We start from the raw sequence: 15,708 nt of genomic DNA, 5'->3' as shown, positions 1-15,708 counted from the left end.
AAGGCAGTCCAGAATGTTTAGAAGACGCACTGTAAGCACGACGCTGATCGAGATTTAAATCATTTTGCATCAGCAACTAGGAAAGGCTTCGGTTTCGGGCGGTCTCCGGACTAGGGCTACGAACCCCACTGACGATAAGAAGCGTGCAATCAAGCAACCTAACAAATCGGGCCCACAGGCACGGTGGCGGTTAAGCTCTTCCTTGGCTGGTACATAATGTAACCATTCGAGTTTTGTGGCCTGCTTGAGTATACTTGGTTGTTGTTATGAGGCCATTGCTCTCCTGGGCTAAGGTAGCATGACGTATACAGCCTCAGTTGATGAGAAGGGGACGTTTCGTAGAAAACCAGACCATTCTTACCGGGAGGGAAATATAAGTGAATGGGCCATTCCAATAAGTCAACTGCCAATCACCCAGCTAGACACATTGCTCGCAGTTACCGTGGTGGAGTCAGCGCTCGGGCCGAAAACCGGGACGGCTTCGCTCTCTTGTATACATGCCTCATGGCCTTTCGGGGCATACCTTGGTCTAGTTGTGAGTTGCTTGATATCCATGACTCTCGATTTTATATAAATCTAATGCTGCATATGCACGCTGTACAAGTCATAGCTGGAGGCTTATCTTTGCATGAAAACGGTCTCATCTCTCTCATATCTAAAGTGAAGTGGAGACAGACTTACCCCGAACTAACTGGGGGAATAATAGCTACTTCATCACCGTCCTTGATAATCACCAGGCCCTGATTTTGGCCCTCTTGGGCAGCTTCCATATCGCGGAGTTTCGCTTTCTCCTCCTCCACATCCACGTATTCCACATTAACACTAACCCCACAACTCGTTAAAATCTTTTCCTCAATCCCAGGATACTTGGATTCCAAGACATCGAACAATTTCGCCAGCGGAAGTGGTGCGGGCAGAGACTCTGTTTGACGGCCCGTATAGCTCGATGCGCTGGCGAAGTAATGAACCTGGAAGGCCCCGGTCGCTTGAGCCATTGTTGGTGAATTTATTGCTTCGTGGGTATTTTCGTCTGTGGTAGCTCACAGGTTTACCCCTAGATTAATTAGCAAAAGAGGTCTCCTTTTTTTTTTTTTTTGCCGTGGGGTGATATAGTTACCAAAGAAGCGTGGGATCAACAAGAAATTTCTCTCGGTTGGCAGAAACGTGCAAATTTGGTGTCTACCCGCTGGATAACACTGTCCACTCCAATTAGCAAATCATCTGGCTTTATCTCCGCGGGCTGTGATTGCACCTCCGAGCAAGATGGCCAGAGTCTGCAGAGCACAGACCCTAAGGACGAAGCTAAGGCTGCGCCGTATGTCCCAAGTGGAGTCGCTCTAGCCTGGCGTCTTTTCCGTCTTCGGCAAGACTATGGAGCGAATCATGGCTGCGTCGTGTCGCATTTCGTTGCAAGTTTTAGATGGCTTGATACACGGCACGCCCTGAAGCTACGAGCGAATGATAGTCGAAGTATTGTTCTGTATCGTCATCGCGTATACAGATAGTTGGATTGGCTGCTTACCTGTCCTGTCGGACTTTCTGATTTACCTTGCCAGGTTGGTGGCTGGGATTTAGGTTGACGCGAGCCAATCCTGCAGAGCTTGGCCTCGTCTTGATATGACGCCAAGCATACTATAGGACACTAATCTATATTCTTCAGGCCAGAAAGATCAACGCATGAACGATCCAGTCATATTGTCAACGGCGCAATAGTATTGGACTAAATGTATAAAACCATCTAAAATCTACACATCATACCCCTGACCGGATAGGGCCCATAATCAACGCTTCTACCAGCGTTCCCTTTTCAATATATCCCTGTCCGGGTTTCAATACCAAGAGAGCATTCGCATGCGCAAGGTTCCCAACCCTCGAGCTCCGCTGTCCTGTAACACTAACCCCCGTGCTACAAGCATACAGCAGTCCATCAGCTTGGGATGCCCTGACAATGGCACAATGATATTCCGTGCGCTCGCGATTCAACGGCAACTGATGCATCAGAGTCACCGTCACCACAGGAAGTCCCGGTATTGGGCCGGACCCCGAGGAAAGCCTTCCCTGGCCCATCCCCATGAGCTTATGCAGACAGGGTAGCACAAACAAATGCAAGCTGACCAGAGCCGAGGCGGGGTTCCCGGGTAGCGAGAAGATGAGTTTCTTTCCCCATGTTTTCGGTGCATCGTTCGTTTGAGATGGTGACCGCTTGACGGGGATGCTGGCAAATGTGGTTGGCTTCCCGGGCTTCATGGCGACACGACCAAAATGCACCGTGCCGCCAAGGGAACGCTCGATGGTGGGCTTCAGGAGATCTAATTCTCCCATCGAGACACCGCCTGTCGTGATAATTACATCGATGCTGTTTTCTTCCTTATTGACCGCATTGCGTAGCCGCTCTTCGAGCTCACCTGCAGGGGTATCAGGGGCGATACCCAGATCAACGGTGGGAAAGCCCCAAGATGAGAGACATGAAAGTAGGGAAAGCCGATTAGAATCACGGATCTGGCCACCATGAAGTCTCTGGGGATCATCATGCGGGACTAACTCATCTCCTGTGCTCATAACGCCAATACAAGGCTTCTTATAAATCTTAACTGTGCTAGTGCCGGTTGCTGCCAGAAGGCCGATTTCACCTCCGACGGGTGTGATAATATCGCCCTTTCGAAGGATCCTTGAGCCCAATTCAATGTCACTTCCGGGTTGCCGTACGTTCTCGTTTGGCTTGATATCATCCGTTAGGATTTCCACCGTGGCCTCCTCGGTGCCATCTGGTGTGGAGGAATGCAGAACAGTGTCTTCAACCATAACCACCGCGTTTGCGTTGGGAGGCAGTGGTGCACCAGTAGTGATACGCGAGATGGTACCGCGTTCCAACGGGGGAGCGATGTCACTAGCATTTGCGTGCGCAACAGAGGCAACAGGAAAGATGCCCTTGGTACCTCTAGTAGTAGAAGTTGTACTATCTTCATTCAAGTTAGGAGCGATCACTGCATATCCATCAACAGTACTAGCCCGATAAGCCGGCACGGCCTCTCCAGCGTAGACATCCTCAGCAATCACGGATCCAACCAAGGCAGGTGTCACTGGGGCCTCAACGATGACTGGATCAGGAGTATGGTTACTGATACGCCAGAGAGCTTCGTCAACCGACAGCATCGGATATGGGGATAGGCGATTCCGTCGGCTTGGCCCCTCGCTCGTGTCATTTGATTTTGCGGTCTTATTTCCGTGATGCCGGCCGCAATCACTATGTCCCAGTTGCGGTTGGTGGTTATGGGAATGCTCGGTGCCGCTCCCTTGATTATTTTCCGCAGTGATGCCGGCTTCTGCTTCAAGTTTCTGCATGCCGCCAGCGTGTAGAAGTCGGGAGTTTGCCCCGGCCGCCTGTATGCACGCGTGAGGAAGAAGCTTTACAATGGCCTCAAGGTTCTCTTTCGCCCCCTTCGGCGACCCCGGGAGAGTGACTATCAGTGTACCATTCCGGACTCCTGCGACAGGCCGAGACATCATCGCGACTGCGCTTAAGATCAGTCTTATTTTCGGCAGAGTAAATGATTACGCTTGGTCTTACATGGCGTGACTTTCAACGATGAATCCAACATGCCATGCCTTGTTGCTGCGTGTCAGTGCCAGCCGTAAAAGACATCGGAGACCAAACATACACAAGTCCAGGGGCATGCCGATGCAGGAGAGGAGTTACCGCCTGTGTCTCACAGTATCAGAGCTGGGGCTATGCTAATATTGTCTGTGTTTCAACGAACCTCAGGCGTATTGTCTCGAGTAGTGAACCCTGTGCCACCACTGAGGAGCACTAGATTCACGGCATCTTGCCCGTCGGTCCAGTCACATATGCTCCTTTGTATATCGAGTATATTATCGGGGACTATGTTGGTGAATGGTGTTTTCCAGAGACTTTGGCCTGTGGCTAGTAATAGTGGTGTTAGAGCATCCACGACCCTATCAGTCGACGGATCCTCGGACGCAGTGTCTGATATGATCAGTATTGCGGGTTGTAATGCTGTGTTCGCCATGGTTAACCAGGTTGATCAACGGAAGCAGAGTATGTTAGACCCCTATACTGGCGCAGAATGAGTACGGGAAAGCAGTCACTCTATATTGACATGGCCAGGAGAGCATCTAAGACCTGACAGGCTACATATTGTTTGTCAGACCATAAGTCCTGCTCTATAATTACAAGACCCCTTGAGTGTGAGGCAGTGGAGAGCTCAACGCCCAAGATGCCCCACTACTCTCCGAATTCCTTCTCTCATCGTGCGTGCATTACAATGCCTCTATTTGTCTCACTCAAGGGAATCAGACGGGAGATCAACGGCAAGACACAAATGTAACCTCATCGACGTCCCATTTTCAACAACATAATCCGGATTAAAAACGACCTTTCACCGCGAAATCTCCGACACGTCGCTGAAAAACATGCAAAGCGACCATCTCCAAGGGCATTAGTCTGCCAACAATCTCTCGCATGAGGGTTGACATGCATCACGTTAGGTTTTCTGTAATTGGTCGATTAGTTGTTCCCAGAACAGCCTAGCGCGGGGTCACGCTGCCCCACCGGTTTAGTAGCTTCGAACCCTACTTTGCAGATACGATCAAGAACAATTGCCCCTCTTCAGCTTTGGCGCATAGATCCACTGCCTTGGGCGATTTATCTTACCGAGTCTTGGGTCTGTTTGTGATAGATAGGCGGCTTGCAATGGTCCAAAGAAGTGTAGTGTACTACCGGTTGTAAGATCATAAGCAGAGCAATTGAGGACTTTCGCACTTGAATATATATCTTCACCACGTTAGACAGCATTTCTTCAGGATGGACGTCTCAACAGCAACGAGTACACTGTCGTACCCGTCGATACCTTCCGAAACCGAAGACTCGACCCCCGCTCACCTTGACCGGTCTACATTTCCACGCACCGTCACCCTACCCGATGAGAAAATCCATATCGAATTGACATACGACCCCCTCAGTGCTGATACAGCATTATCCTACACCAGTTCCCCCGCAGCAGGCGCAAATGTGTTTTTCCTAGGGACCACGCGAAATACATTCGACGGGCGTGCCGTCGCTCAGCTCAGCTATACATCCTACCCACCACTGGCATTAAGGACCCTGACAGACATTGCGCGACAGAGCAAAGAGAAACACGGGCTCATCGCCGTGAGCATCTCCCATAGGCTGGGAACTGTGGCCGTTGGGGAGGCGTCGATTTTAATTGCGGTCAGCTCGGGGCATAGACGTGCGGCTTGGAGAGCCGCCGAGGAGATCCTGGATGAGTGCAAGGCCAAGGCCGAGATCTGGAAACGGGAGGAGTTCGTTGGTAGCAAACCGGAGGACGGAGAGTGGAGGGCAAATAAGGATTGGGATGGGGAGGGAAATCTAGTCTCACGTCGATAATGTCTATTGTTTACGGATGCGGGTGATTTAAGATTAGAGTACAAAACTCTGCAGTGTCAACTGATGCTGTCAAACTTGTCATATGAATAAACTCGGCTATAAGCAGATGGAATGTGGGTTTTTCCGCATTGTGTTAACACCTGGAAATGTAAGAATGCAATTGTAGACATCGAACTATCTTGAGAGTATAATACGAGCGAAGAAGTAGTAGTGCAGGTTGATCACATCAATTCAATCAATTGATCACGCCCAATGAGTGTGCGTTCGTGAATATGCAAAGATCCGATTCCCTGGTGGCAACTTGCCCTCGACGTCATTACGTATGACCAGGCTCAACGAGAACCCTGCATCTGGACCCTTGATAAGAGCAAGGCATACCCTGTGACTAGCCTATTTATTAGCTCTACCTTCCTACAAGGGCCAGTGCACCCGCGACTGCCACACAAACCATATCGTACCCGGCGTCGAGTCAATTCAGTAGTCAATGATGTTTGGTGTGATGCAGGGGTGAATTATTGGACAGTTAGACTTACCAGAAACAGCCAGGATGGGCATTTCAGCCAGTCAGATTGATTTAAGCTTTCCTTCGTGTTTTGACCCACGGTAAGTGGGATACTAGACCTCTCCTCCAAGCTCTGCATTGAGTTCAGCAAGTGCCCGGAACCCAGTCGGAGAGGCGCCGCCTGTTTCCTTCTCAGACACGCCAAGGCGTCTAGGCTTGGCAACAGTATTGGTTATGCACCAGATATAACGTCTAGAACTGCTACTGGTGTGCAAGGGTAAAATAGTCTTTGGCCATGTAGCTAGTGACATATTTCTCCACGGACGAGGTCGTGAAAATGTCCGTATAGGTGCGGGGTACTGATTCAGGTCTTCGTAGTAACTGTAGTGTCCGTCCTTGGGAGTAACCCTGCGAAGTATATAAATTACCTCAGATTTCCCATGACTTACGAACGAGTTAGTGATCAATTACTTCCAGGCGTGGCATTCTTCCTGCAAAATGTGGACTTCATCGCGAGACTACCTCATGCTGGCCATGCTGGCCATACCCCAGGCTCACTTAGTGTCCGCGGAGAGAGTGCTGGGTGTGTACATTTTCGCCCGCCACGGGGACCGCACCCCTAAAATACAGGGCAACACCCAGCTTACGGACCTGGGATATAGTGAGGTGTTCATGACTGGTAGCTACTACCACAACCGTTATATCGATTCAAACTCTTCCCTTCAGATTGAAGGTATCAGTGCGGATATCGTCAATCTAAAGCAGCTTAGTGCATCTGCACCATCTGATACTGTGCTGCAGAACTCGGCCACCGGCTTCCTGCAGGGTATTTACCCTCCAGTTGGCACAATTGCAAGCCAGGAATTGGCCAACGGGACTACGGTGGATGCTCCACTGAACGGGTACCAACTGGTCCCGCTCTCGCTCACCACCACCGGAACAAACAGCGAGGACAACACATGGCTCCAGGACACCACCAAGTGCCAGAAGGCCAAAGTCAGCAGCAACAGCTACTACAGCTCGACACTGTACAAGGATCTTCTGGCATCCACTCAAGACCTCTACACCTCCCTCACGCCCGTCCTGAAGGCCCAGTTCTCTGAGTCTGACATTAGCTTTAAAAACGCCTATTCCATTTGGGACTACCTCAATGTGGCGAGAATCCACAACTCCAGCACGGAGAACATGCCCACCGACGCTCAGTTCCACCAGCTGTTGACCCTGGCCAACATCGAGCAGTACAACCTGGCCTACAACTCGACAGAGACCGTCCGGGCCATTGCCGGTGCCCAGCTGGCCGGAGAGATGCTCGATGGGCTCCGCGAGACGATCAGCACACAGGGTAAGACCAAGCTGAACATCCAATTCGGCTCCTACGGCACCTTCCTCTCGTACTTTGGGCTTGCGCAGCTCCCCAAAGCCAACTCCGACTTCACCGGCATTCCCGACTACGCCTCTTCAATGGCATGGGAGCTGATCACCGACTCCACCAGCGGGTTCCCCGACCCAGCTGACATCTCCGTGCGCTTCATCTTCCACAACGGCACCATCACTGGCTCTGGCGAGCCGACTGAGTTCGCACTCTACGGCCAATCGAGCGCCACCATCTCCTGGACTGAATTCGAGAAGCAGACCAAGAGCATCGCAGTCATGTCTACGGAGGAGTGGTGCAGCGCGTGCGGCAACACGGATGGAAAATGTGCTACCTCGTCCTCTGACTCTGCCGGTGCTCAGTCGACTAGCAACCAAAGTAATGGAATCTCTAAAGCTGTTGCCGGTGTTATTGGTGCGATGGTCACCCTTGCGGTTATTTTGGGCTTGCAAGCGGCTTTCTTCTTGCTGGGTGGCTTTACAGTTGCCAAGAGGAGAAAGGCTACTGCGGGAAGTATCTCGTCTGATATCACGGAGGCGAAGTTCGTTGAGCATCGTTGATTATCATGGTCAACACAGATGGTTCGGTTGTGGGAGTTCTTAGTCTGTAGGGTGTTAAGTCATCGTTTATGAATATGGGCCAGCGATGTGCAGAAAAGGCTCTGGATGTATTTACGAGAGATATATGAGTGAACTGTTCTTGTACAATTGCCTGTTACATCATTCGTAGTCTGAATACTCCCAGTGCAATAGTATCTCCTAGACTGTCACTTCTCGGCTTCTTAGAGAGAGCCCTGTCTGGAAGTAGACTGTAGTTATAAACAGTAATTGTCTTACTTAATTGCCTATATAAATAGATATATCTAGAATCTAGCCAACATTAGGTTACAACCAGAGAGTAAGCTCCCAGATAACAATCTTTGATAAGTAGCAGTTTATTAAACTTGTCTATAAGGCAATTATACAAACCCTGTGATTTATCCAAAATAGTAATATCTCTGTCGAGTATCGGGAAGATCGATACTCCGAATATAATTATCTCGAGCGGTTGCTTACACATATACAGTTGTCTTATACCCTCTGCAGTAATTTCCTATCTAGATTGTACCGATATTGCTTCTTTAGCTAACTTATATATAAAGTTCTGAGGTTTACTAGTAGGATATATCAGATTCTATAAGAAGCACTGTATAGTATTAGGGATATTAAGTATTTTCTGCTGCTTGTGTAGTCTACCTTGTATTTCTTTTACATTGCTATTATTATTTCTCATTCGATATATCCTTTTTAAGGCGCTAGGGAGTTCATTAAAGAAAATAAGCCGAAGATTTATTCTTCAGTAATCAAAAGTTATTGGGGAAGAGACTTGACGCGTATATCTACCATGTCGCTCCAACTATTGCGGTGAAACAAGTTCGTCGCGACCGAACCCCGGAAGAAAAGCCAACGGAGCATCCTTTCCTCAAGGAGGTCGCGTTTTACAAACGTCTTAATGAGTGCCAGGCGCGATGCGCGAATATTGTTGAATGTTTTCTCATTCTCCCAGACCATCTTTTTCGATCATGCTGCACGCATAAGGCCATCGCCCCTCGTTTCTATGAACGCCAGGAGCGAGAGACAGGAACGAATGGCTTTCGTGGGCGTCTTATCAAGGTTAAGGAGTACGAAGAGTCTGCGCTTATCACTCGGTGGATACAACAAACCATGTCTGCTCTTGAATATGTCGAGAAGATGGGATTCTGTCATAACGATCTACATGCAGGCAACTGCCTTCTGGATAGAAACTTCAACTTGAAGCTGGGTGATTTTGGTCGTGCAACCACTACTGGACAATTACTCGAAGGTACCTTGCCTCCACGGGCCCAACTAATACGTGCTGGGCCATTGGAAGGCACATACGGTTTATGTTCCGCCAGAACGGAACAGTTTGCGGCTGGCACACTTGTATACTTCATGGTATACGGCCATGAACCCTACGACGACATTGTCCTAAGCGCCAAGGAATGGGATCGCCGATTTGGGGAAATGGATTTTCCCGAACTTAACCGCCATGAAGTATTTGATGGTCTCATTTCGGTTTGTTGGCACAATGTTTATCCTACGATGGCTTTGCTAGCGTACGACTTTGAGCGCAAAACAAAGCATATAGTCCGGAATACAGATCCCATCTCCATTGACTCTGCTAAGGAGACAAAGGCCTGCGAAGCATTGGTTCGCCGAGGCCTGCTGGGACCTGAGTTGGCTCTCCGCTTTCAGCCAGCCTGGCGGAGATGTCTTAAGTGCTATTGTGAAGAGAAGCATGTTTATTTGGCAATGCTTCCTACAAAGACTATCCTGGACCTGGCCTTCATGATTGGCTGGGGTTTGTGGCATATGGGTCGCGGAGATGCTGATAGCCCATCCCTACCATTAGCGAGTGACTTCGAATTTCGGGCGCGAATTTATGAAAGATACCTACCTTACCTCTAAGGAGCGGCTCTATCAACATAAGCTACCAGGCCGGCTAACACGATCTCATCGAAGTATCTTCACTCATGGTGATGTGAAATCTCGCAATGTCATGGTGGATGATCAAATTACTCTCACCACCTTTATGGGAATTTCTAAGGTTAGATAGGCCTAACATTAACGTCATTAATGTCTGAATGCCGACATCGAATTGAAGGATGAACAGTCTGTCCAGACTCCCGCTCAGCTGCCGTGAATCATATCTAAGGGATGGATATTTCAATCAGTATATATATACGTTTACCTTTTCTATACCCCGGGACCGATTACTGAGTAAAAGCAGGCCCTGAGCGAGTCCTATTTTAGGAAGCAAAGTCACCAATTTCTACACAAGAAGTATTCATAAGTTATGAAGTCGATTAAGTTAAGCATGGTAGGTTATTCTCTACTATAGTCCAGACGTTCTTGTGGTCCCGTGGTGAGCATATCACTATACAGATATTACCAAAACAGATAGTGTGCAAATTCGACAAACTGTATATTTCTGGGTACAAAATAATAATCTGATATTTCTCAATTTAGCATATACTTGCTAGCTATACCATAACGCGCAGTATTATCCGTCCCCACCACTCTTCATCGTAAAAGTCATAAGCGAAAGCTGCCAAAACAATTTCCAATTTTGGATGCAGCGTACTAAACCGCTTCATTATCCGCATCTCTGGGGTACTTCTTGAAGAAGTCCTTGTATTCATCCCAGGTCTGGGTCGGGAGCTCTTCGGGCCATGTGATAGGGGCGATAGGCTGGCCATGAGCCTTGAACATCTCGATACGCTCCGCAGTCAAGGGCCGGCTCTTGTTGATGCTGTAGACGGAGATTCTGTGCGCGGAACTAGTGACATGCAGACCCCAGTTCCATGCGGCACGGACAGCCAGGGGCTGCGTGTTCAGAGCGTTATCCCAGCAACGGCACACAATTTCGATCCATCCCTCCACGTCGCAGGGTAGGTCGATCTCCCAGGTACGCCAGGTCCACTGGCCTTTCTTGGACATGTTCTCGAGCGGCACGGCGTACCAGCTGAAACCGCCATCGGATGAGAGCTCCACGCGCTCAGGCCATCGGCCACCACCGGAATAGGCCCAGCCCTTGCAGCGGATCTTGCCGTTGTGGATCACGACTTGGTTCTTCCACGGGGACATGATGGCAGAGCTGACGGGCATCTCCTGGATCTGGATACCATCCGTGGGGCGCTGGTTGTGCTTGCCAACCTGCTGGTTGAAGTAGAGGTATTCCTTGCTCTGAACCGGCGCCAGACTGGGGGTCTCAATGGCCTTGATCCGGTACAGCCACTTGACACTACGAGCTCCAATGTACCCCATCACCATCACTCTCAGAGGGTAGCCGTGGATCTTAGGCAGAGGCTCGCCGTTCATCTCCCAGGCAAGCATCACTTCGTTGGCCTTGACCTTGGACCAGGGCACACTGACCAGGTAATTCATCACTTCGTCGTTCTTGAAGTAGGTTTCGGCACCATACAATTCAAGGTGCTTGCCGCCCTCAAGAAGGCCGCCACAGTCTTTAATGACCTTCTTCAAGCTGATACCGACGTATTCGGCGGTTCCGATGGCACCTTCAGCCCAAGGGGCCTGAGGGACCTCGTCACCCTGACCCGCGTAGAGGCTGATCTGCTCGATACGACGGGTTCCGGAACACTGCATGGTAATCATCTTCTTCATGCGAGGGAACTTCGATTCATCCATCAAATCATCCAGAGTATATGTCTTCGGGTTCTTGACAAGACCATCCAGCCTCAGGAAGAACTTGTCCTTGTCGATCAATGGAATACCGCCGTGATTCCGGACGAAGTGAAGCGAGTTAGGCGTCACTGGCTGGGCAGTGGTGAGTCTCTTGGGAGGCTCGCCGTTGTAAGGGAATTGCAGCAGATGGAGCATCTCGGGGTGCTTCTCCTTCAGGACGGTGTTCCATGAGTCTTCGGGTACGTCCGTCAGCTCACCACCAATGGCATGATGCCACTGTTTCCAGTGCGTTCCGGGCAGCACGGGGTTGGAGTCGGGGATAGGGCCCATCTGGAACTCCGGGTTGGGCGGGAAGGCCTGGGAGGTGAGGATCTTGTGGGCGGCCTTCTTCCTCTCGGGGTATTCCTCCCACTCGACATATCTGAGAAACCATTAGTATCTTATTCACACATACACAATTCACAGAGTCAGCATTACCCTTTCCATCCCTCGAGCTCGCGAGGAAACAACTTGTTAGGATCGCCAACCGCCTTGATGGCTGCCTCGTCCTTGGTCATCTTACCATCCCATACCTTGGGGTGGATGTAGACGGTCTCGGAGCCCGTTTGGTCCAGGAACGGCAGCTTGGCGGCATTGATACCCTGCTCGATCTTCCACTCATCGGGACGGTTCTTCACGTTCTTGGGCAGGTCATTCGTGGACTTGGAGGCGGGTTGGTCCTGCATTTTGCCGGTGGACTTGCCCTTCTGTTGATGGGCGTCGTGCGAGAGTCTGTGTTCAAGGTGCTCGACCTTGCGCTCGACCTTGCGTTCGATTTTCTTCAAGTGGGACATGGCTTATATTTTGCTGTGGGACAGTGCTAACCGACCTGGACCCAGCAACGCAATCTACTCTTATATACTACGCAACGTCAGGCCGTGAGTTGGAGCGGGGCAAGTCGGCCTTCCGCAAGTGGAAATAGTAATACACCAATCATGTAGCTGTGGGAACAAGGTTCCGGAAACAGTCCAGAACGTCCCAGTCTAGGGCTGAACTCTCTTCGCACTCGACGACGTCTTCCCAACGACTCCGATCTCTCTGGGTCAGAGAAATTTCCGATCCGGTGGAGATGGCGTGGCTACCAATGACGGAGATGGCGAGGATCATCATCATCACCTCATACTGCCGTGTGGTGGGGCACGCTATGATGAGGGGGATGAAGCGAGGGATGACACTGGAATGTGCAGAGACAGTCGACAGCCTCCCCGGTGAATCTAGGGCAAGGGTGGCTGGTTGATGCATCTTCGTTAGAGAACTCCTTTCTGCTGAATTCAGCCGTCAGGATGCATTGATGACAAGCTGTCCGTCATTGAGTTCGAGTGATGTATCCTAGAAGCGATACTTCTTCCATTCCACGGTACTCATGCGGGATGCCCACCCCCAGGGCTTGGCCCTAGGGCCCTTCCCTCCATGGACCCCTACATACCGCAGCGCAATGCCAGACACCGTCAAGCTGGTATCAATTCCCAATTGGAAACCTCGGCGAGTGGTTCCGATAAGCTTGGCCTCCCTGATCGCTGCAATTGGACGGTAGGAACCCACAACGGTGGAGGTGAAGCGAAACAGCTATTCCCCGATAAGCAGTTCACAAACAAATTGTCTGCGTGCACGGTCCTCTATTATGATGCAGCTCATCGCAACCGGGAAATCGTCGGTCGTGTTCGAAGTTTAGGAATTGCGCCACCTCATGATGGGGGTTTAACTTGCTGAACCTACAAGCGGCGAAGATGATCTGTCAAGTGGTGGTTCTGCGCCGAGAATGAACCAAGTCTGTCGGATTGCAAAGGAAGGGCGTTGATTGGTGGATAGGTCTTTGGTACGTTAGTTACCTGGGATAGCTTTTCCACTCTGGAGTGTCTTGGTTAGATAAATCCTGTTGGAGAGAGTATAATCGTAGTGTGCGAGAAAGTGTAGTTCGATCGATCGGTGGTGCAAAACGCCATGAATTGGGCAGTCGGATTCCAGCGTTTACGAGGGGTAAAAACGCCGAGACAGTGCTAGTTTTATTATGCAATCACTAAGAAATGATTAGCACATCAGCTGCATTATGCAGAGCCCGACGTGGCATCATATCCTCTCTGCAAATTCCCCTCCTCGACCACCACTTGCACCACGTGCATGGATATTATTCGCAGCGAAACGGTCAATCGGAGGCACTTGAACTGTCGGCTCGCAGCGATCGGCTTCGTGCCAATGGTGACCTCATAGTGGGCCTTCCTGGGAAATGAAAAGTAACTTGGTGGTCGTGATAAGGGTCTGGCCAGTCAATCGCAGCCGATGTAACCCTAATTCCCGATAGCGATGAAGACGACGGTCGGCACGAAAGCCAAGCCCAGTGTGCAACGCATCCCAACGTCAATAGTCTATGTCAATGAGTCGATGGCTTGAGAAATAACGTTTAGCACCATGGAGTCCACTGCTCAATGCCATTGTCAAGTGCACATGATGTGTGGGCCTCGTTGTTATTTCAAGTCTTGTAGAATCAGGTATCACGCGGCAATCTACAATTAACTTCGCAAAGGGGTTGTTGGCCTAAGCTTCTTCAGGTAAGAGTACCACTGCAATACTACTCTACTGTGCCGCCGCCTCTGGGCAGACTTCTTGTCTCAAGGTCCAGGAAAGGTACTAGTACATTTACCATTACGTTAGGAATTGTGAGTTTTCTCTGGAAGAACGCTGGTCAATCATTAAATTCCATCTGTAGTCATAACCCTGCAGTATACTTACTTGATGAATTAACAATAGCATGAAGTACATCGCTTTCTATGACTTGGCTTGGTGGATTAGAAGTAATATATTTGAATAACACTCGACCCAATTTTAATTACCACTATGGCCGTGCTGTATTCAACAATATGTTTTCGACGGACTAGGGTACACCATACCACACTAAGCTCGCATTGCGAGATTTCATTGCGTATACCTTGTTATCTTCCATAGACTACCCTGATACGCAAATATATCGCATATTCCTAGCCAATTAAAACGCTAACAATAGCGACTAGTTCATGCTTGCACCGGAGCTATGTTCAAAGCAGAAATACTGTACATATAGCTTTCACCCAGTCAGGTCTAGAGTAGACTCAGTCTATGAACTGGAGTTCCCGGCTCGCTCAGCTGTTGTTTCATAGATCATGTTGTAAGATGTTAGAAGAATATTCGCAACAGATCTCAGTCCTTTCTCGTTGGACCTTACTCTTGTTGTCAGCAATGCAGCAAGTACACATCGTCCCGGTCTCTGACTGTGCATGGGTGGTCCTGAACTATCACCATGTCTTTCATTTGGCTAGATGACGCTTTGTACACCTTAAACATGCAATGTGACTGGATGTTCATCTGTTAGTTGGAATAAAACAATGTTTCACTGACTATGTACACCTCGTTCAGTGGTAACAGTGACTGCGCTGATTCTCATTAGATTTCGAAGTCTACTTCATTTCTTTGCCGTGACGGTGTATGACGGCAAAAGTAGTCACTTTGATTACAACACCCTATCATCTGAAATCATCATACTCGATACTCCCTAGCATGTAGTATTGCAGGTGGATATAGTTACAACCGCCAGGACCTGCCGATCAGTACTGGATTCCTGCAGGTACCCTGTTAAGTGCCGACGCTACGGTATACTTGAAGAGAGTCCCACGTAATCGATAAGCGCTAGGCACCGTATGATCTTGAAGAATCTAATCTATTTGTATTAAATTGTATTATCGCATATCCTGCAGTATATCGTTAGACCAGGGACAAGTAGTATTTTCGGTCGAACGGAGTACCGATACCAGGTACATTGGCCCTTGTTCTGAAGAGCAACGTTAATATATGTCTAGACTAGATGTGATATCCATCGCAGGGCAATGTCGATCAGGGCCTCTTGGTTCCGACCAGAGCGGGGTAACTGTGACAGTAACACTTGTCCACTTCATAGGTAGATATTGAACACAAGTCCTAGTACGGATAGTTTTATGGCAAGCGGATAGTTGTCCATGATCTACAAGACTACAATGTTGGTGTCCGTACTGGGGTCTCATGACTAGTCCCGGAGCACAAAGGCCACGTCTTAACCCCGATAAAGCAACTTGTATTTGAGATAGGGTCGTAAAGGGGTCTCGCGATCATGTCTTTTGTGGCCAGATGAAATTGAACAGGCGGTACTAAATGATGAAGAACAAAGAATGGGACCACA

General features: G+C 49.5%; 6 protein-coding genes across 6 annotated transcripts; 3 read left to right on the top strand and 3 right to left on the bottom strand.

Annotated features, from left to right (window-relative positions):
- Nucleotides 1–399: 399 nt before the first annotated feature.
- On the bottom strand, nt 400–995 carry BDV37DRAFT_279539 (MoaD/ThiS family protein; the record flags this gene model as incomplete). Its single annotated transcript, XM_032086353.1, has 2 exons — nt 400–523; nt 682–995. The coding sequence occupies 2 exons, from the start codon at nt 993–995 to the stop codon at nt 400–402; spliced, it is 438 nt and encodes a 145-aa protein (XP_031945070.1).
- Nucleotides 996–1,752: 757 nt separating this feature from the next.
- Nucleotides 1,753–4,028, bottom strand: BDV37DRAFT_279538 (bifunctional molybdopterin adenylyltransferase MobB/molybdopterin molybdotransferase MoeA family protein; the record flags this gene model as incomplete). Its single annotated transcript, XM_032086352.1, has 4 exons — nt 1,753–3,512; nt 3,569–3,606; nt 3,660–3,700; nt 3,759–4,028. 4 exons carry the CDS (start codon nt 4,026–4,028, stop codon nt 1,753–1,755), a joined length of 2,109 nt encoding a protein of 702 aa, XP_031945069.1.
- Nucleotides 4,029–4,649: 621 nt separating this feature from the next.
- BDV37DRAFT_297383 (molybdopterin synthase catalytic subunit) lies at nt 4,650–5,407 on the top strand (the record flags this gene model as incomplete). The annotated part of the gene is made up of 1 exon (XM_032090317.1): nt 4,650–5,407. Exon 1 carries the CDS (start codon nt 4,823–4,825, stop codon nt 5,405–5,407), a length of 585 nt encoding a protein of 194 aa, XP_031945068.1. The 5' UTR covers nt 4,650–4,822.
- A 1,000-nt stretch (nt 5,408–6,407) lies between these two features.
- Nucleotides 6,408–7,847, top strand: BDV37DRAFT_297380 (histidine phosphatase superfamily; the record flags this gene model as incomplete). Its single annotated transcript, XM_032090316.1, has 1 exon — nt 6,408–7,847. The coding sequence occupies one exon, from the start codon at nt 6,408–6,410 to the stop codon at nt 7,839–7,841; it is 1,434 nt and encodes a 477-aa protein (XP_031945067.1). The 3' UTR covers nt 7,842–7,847.
- Nucleotides 7,848–7,926: 79 nt separating this feature from the next.
- On the top strand, nt 7,927–9,897 carry BDV37DRAFT_268899 (kinase-like domain-containing protein; the record flags this gene model as incomplete). Its single annotated transcript, XM_032084258.1, has 3 exons — nt 7,927–7,982; nt 8,621–9,567; nt 9,779–9,897. 3 exons carry the CDS (start codon nt 7,927–7,929, stop codon nt 9,895–9,897), a joined length of 1,122 nt encoding a protein of 373 aa, XP_031945066.1.
- Nucleotides 9,898–10,238: 341 nt separating this feature from the next.
- On the bottom strand, nt 10,239–11,986 carry BDV37DRAFT_240035 (sulfite oxidase). Its single transcript, XM_032081029.1, has one exon. The coding sequence runs from the start codon at nt 11,814–11,816 to the stop codon at nt 10,425–10,427; it is 1,392 nt and encodes a 463-aa protein (XP_031945065.1). The 5' UTR covers nt 11,817–11,986; the 3' UTR covers nt 10,239–10,424.
- Between the last annotated feature and the right edge of the window lie 3,722 nt (nt 11,987–15,708).

This window comes from Aspergillus pseudonomiae, assembly GCF_009193645.1.
Source record: "Aspergillus pseudonomiae strain CBS 119388 unplaced genomic scaffold BDV37scaffold_9, whole genome shotgun sequence".
NCBI classification, from domain to species: domain Eukaryota; kingdom Fungi; phylum Ascomycota; class Eurotiomycetes; order Eurotiales; family Aspergillaceae; genus Aspergillus; species Aspergillus pseudonomiae.
The sequence above is the reverse complement of the archived record's forward strand: the minus strand, read 5'-3'. Positions and strand labels throughout refer to the sequence as shown.

Excerpts from the sequence above, each read along its gene's own strand:
- BDV37DRAFT_240035 (XM_032081029.1), bottom strand. The coding sequence starts at position 11,816 with ATGGGCCCTATCCCCGACTCCAACCCCGTGCTGCCCGGAACGCACTGG.